At 56.8% G+C, this 3,953-nt stretch overlaps 1 protein-coding gene across 1 annotated transcript in view; it reads right to left on the bottom strand.

Moving 5' to 3' along the window:
* Positions 1-1,707: 1,707 nt before the first annotated feature.
* The window catches only part of PPM1J (protein phosphatase, Mg2+/Mn2+ dependent, 1J), a gene marked incomplete at its 5' end in the record, with an annotated part of 5,505 nt that continues 3,259 nt past the window's right edge, over positions 1,708-3,953 (bottom strand). The window contains 5 exons of the mRNA XM_010133149.1: positions 1,708-1,855; positions 2,141-2,292; positions 2,436-2,543; positions 2,710-2,773; positions 2,976-3,094. Coding sequence (XP_010131451.1) covers positions 1,708-1,855; positions 2,141-2,292; positions 2,436-2,543; positions 2,710-2,773; positions 2,976-3,094 — 591 coding nt within the window. The remainder of the gene's footprint in view (positions 1,856-2,140; positions 2,293-2,435; positions 2,544-2,709; positions 2,774-2,975; positions 3,095-3,953) is intronic.

The raw sequence follows: 3,953 nt of genomic DNA, 5'->3' as shown, positions 1-3,953 counted from the left end.
AACGTGTGTGAGCATCAGGAACACCAGGGGCGAGGGAGAAATACTCCATGGGGTCTGGGCAGTGCCAAGGGCAGAGGGACAGCAGCTCACAGGGACAGCAGCTCACATGGCCTTGCCTGCACCTATTTGCTACCGAGCCTGCCTACATAAGTTAATCAGAGCTAATTGGCTTTTAGGTAAGTCTTCTTTGCAGGAGCTCTGCAAGAAAGACTTTGAAGTGAGACCACGAGTGGCAAAACCTTTATTTAAACACACAGTGCTTCCCAAGGACCAGCTCCTGGCTCCAGCATCGCTCCCTCCTCCCTTCAGCACAGATGTCAACAGGTTAAAACCTCACTGGATAACTTTCACTTCTCATTAAGCACACCTCAGTTTATTTACATCTCGCTGATTACAAGAGACAAACAACGTTCACCAGAGGTGACACTTGACGGCAGCTGGCTGCACCCAGCACTAGCAGGACACAAACCACTGGTGCCACAGAGCCTGTCCAAAACCAGGGACCATGGCCCAGCTCTCCCCATCACCGCGCTGCCAGGACAGGACCACCCCCCATGTTCTGGGAGGACGTAACGCTCTGAGGAGGTAAGTGTGATGCAAAGGAAGATCTGTGCAGAGATCAACTGCTGCTGCAGCTCTGCTCAGCACCAGCTTTGAGATTCTTCAGAAAAAGGAGGGAGTTTTCTTCCCCCCCACCCCTTGCCCAGTCACAACCAAGCCGCTTTATTGTGGGTTTCCAGCCCTCAGCTAAGGAGATCCATGCAGCAGTTTAAGCTATTAAGCTTGGCTGAACAGGGCTGCTCTGTGCACAACCGCCACTCAGCAGTGGCCAACTTAGACCTGCTCAAAAATACAGACATATATTCATACAGATTCCCCACACCAAGAAAGGATTAGGTGTTTTCCAGCTCAGCTCTCCCGTTCATAATAAATAAGTGGCTCCAGAAACACAGCAGTGATCCAAGGCATGAGGAGGGTTGGGGGCAGAACCCGTGGCACAGCCAGTGCAAGTGCAGTAGCTCCTTCCTTCCCAGGGACTCTTGGTGACCAAGTGCTGCCCTGTCCTCCCAAACCAGAGACTATGGCTGGGTGAGGGGCCAGAGAGGACAAGCACAAAGCTGAGATGTTGGCCGTGGGGCTCACCACCACCACCACATCACCCACAACAGGACTTTTGCTGGGCTGAGTGCTGCCTGGCTACTGGCATGGCTTCACCCCAAGCCACAGCTTGTCCTAGCCCCGATAGCAGCTTCAGGGTCACGAGTCCAAGCTCACAGGGCAGGGCAGGAGGAGACAACTGCAGCGGTGGACACATGCTCCTCCAAGTATGAGGGCTCAGCCAGTCCGACAGCTGCTGCACGCTGCTGGAACCAGCCCAGGCCTGGGGCAAGGGGCAAAGGACTCTCCGGGAACCCAGGGAGCCTTCAGGCTTTTCACAGCAATCAAAAAAGTGGCAGCACAAGAGACATCCCTGACCCCAGTCCCCCTCTCTGTCCAAGGCCTCTCCATCTCCACCCAGGGTGGGATGCAGCAGGCAGAGGGGATGCTCTGGGCAGGAACACAGACAGAGGCTCCAGGTTTCTTACTCTTCTCACAGTTGGCTCAGGAAACAAGTGCTCTCAGGAAAGGTGGTCCCAGGGCAGCGGCAGTGTCCCGCTCATCCTGGTCCAGGCAACGCAAGCCCCGCTGCCGCAGGGTCATCAGGCATCACGTGTAATTGCCTGGGCCACCCAGAGGGATCACAAAGACAGAGATGTCATCGCCGGAGCCCAGCTTGTCATTGGCCAGCCGCCATCCCCGCTCCTTCAGCACCCCCCTAGACCGCATCACCAGCTCCTGGGCCACCATGGTGTACCTGGGGGGCACAGCACAGCATGGCTCAGCAGTGATCCAGACCCCACAGACTCCCTGACGCAGCATCCTGCAGTCCCTGGCAAGGAAGAAGCTGGAGGTGCAAGAAAGGATTCCTTGGGGAAGTGATCTGAACTCAGATATGCACATCCAGGGGAGCATTCGGACACTGTGGAGCAATAGCCCCAGCCCTGAGGCCAGAGGGATGCATGGCCATGACACTGCTCCAAGGAGCAAGGCCAAGGGAGGTGTTAGGGTGCAGGATACGCTCGTCCCCCTGGCAGCTCACCGGCATGGGTCATTGGGCTCGTAGCTCGTCAGCACCTCCATCACCACGCCAGCCACCTCCTCGTCATTGGTGACATCCCAGAGCCCATCAGTGCCCAGAACCAGAACGTCATCGGGGCAGTGCTCATACTGGGTGAGATCGTAAACTCTGACCTGGCAAGTAACGGAGCAAGATGCAAGGGTGAGGGGCAGAGGAGGCTCCTGCTGCACTGGGGACACCATGGATCTGGTCACCCTGACTGGCTCTGGCCGCTGCAGAAACTCCTGGGCACAGAGCGGCCGGCAGCCAGGCTCACCTCTGGGAAGCAGGACAGGAACGGCTTGATGTGGATGTTGGAGCTGAACACCTTGAGATCGTGGTCTCCCAAGCCCCGCGTGACCCCAATTGTGGCCATCACCCGAGCCTGGAGAACAGCAAAATCAAAAGAAAACTTCAAGCTGCTTCATCTCCAGCTCCATTCCCAGTTGAGAACGGTGGCATTGGAACAGTGACCAAATGGGCTGGAAACCCCCGATTCAGCAAGGGCAGGTGGGAAGTGATCCCCACACACTCCTACTGCAGCACCTCACCTTTTTGCCTTCCCCATAGATAAGTGGAAACTTCAGGTCATCCTCTTCTATCTTTTTGTAAGCCCTGGTTGAAACAAGCCAGAGACAACGTGTCAGCAGGTGAAGGCTTCCAGTACCTCTCCTGCTCGCTCAAGACACGGCATCCTCCACGATGAGGCCCCTTCGAGACTGAGGTACCCAACGTGCCACAGCCCCGCGAGCAGGGACGCTGGAGCTGGGCGGCTATGGATGGATGCTGGAGCCTGCCAGGCAGGGTGGGGGGTTACCAGCCGTTCATGTTTTGGTCTCTGTAGAGCATCTTCTTCCCCAGCTCCTTGGGCTGGATCCTGCGGGGGAACTCAAGGTGGGTGAACTCCTTCCCCAGCAGCTCAGGCCTCAGGAACGCCTGTGGGACAAAGCGGCAGCTCAGCTGCAGGGCCGGGAGAGTGGGATCCACGCAACAGCAAAAAGATGAAGCTTTTGCATGGAGAGTTTTGGAAAATAAGGATTTCCAAAGCAGATCAAAACCCAGCAAATTCCAGGAGAAGCTGGAATTTGTCCAGGAGGAGCAAGCATGTGCCTGGCCCCTGCTCATCGCAGCCGGCTGGAGAGGATCCCACTTACAGCTTCCTCCTCTTGGTCATTCAAAAATAGATTCAAGAAAAAATGCTTCAGTGTTTTTCCAAGTATGCTGCAAGCCAGGAAATCAACAAGACCTCCTTCAACCCAGATGCTGCCTCCTCTGCGCTGCTGTCAGAGAGGTCTTTATAACCTTAAAAAGTCTCCCTGTGTGGCACAGGGGGTTTGTCCAGGCCAGGCGAGAGACAGAGCTTTCAGGAAGAAAGCTAGAAACCTGCCGGCACGTCAGCTCCCGGCCCCCACAGGGAACAGCCGGCGAAGAAACTAGGACGCTGCTCCTTCGGCCATGCAAGGGAGTGGGACGGGTGGAGGGAGCAGACACAGCCAGCCCGGTGCTCTTGCAGCAGCAGTAAGCGGGTGTCCACCCCAGGCAGACGATGCTCCCTGCTCCCCAGGCAAGAGCAGGACAAGATGGACTGAACTGGCTCCATGCACCTGCACCAGAGACCACTGGGCAGGGCAGGCTCACAGACATGGCCCCTCATGCTGAACCCGCAGCAAATCAGGGCTCCACCAGCCCTGAGATGTCCCATGCTAGTGAGCCAGAGCAGCTCCCAGCACCTCTCTCCAGCCCAGCCAGCTGGGATGGACAAGTGCCATCAGCAGGTCCCAGTGGTGGGGCTGAC

This window comes from Buceros rhinoceros, unplaced genomic scaffold (assembly GCF_000710305.1).
Source record: "Buceros rhinoceros silvestris isolate BGI_N320 unplaced genomic scaffold, ASM71030v1 scaffold44733, whole genome shotgun sequence".
Classification (NCBI taxonomy): domain Eukaryota; kingdom Metazoa; phylum Chordata; class Aves; order Bucerotiformes; family Bucerotidae; genus Buceros; species Buceros rhinoceros.
Note: the sequence above shows the minus strand (reverse complement) of the source record. Positions and strands in the feature narration are given on the sequence as shown.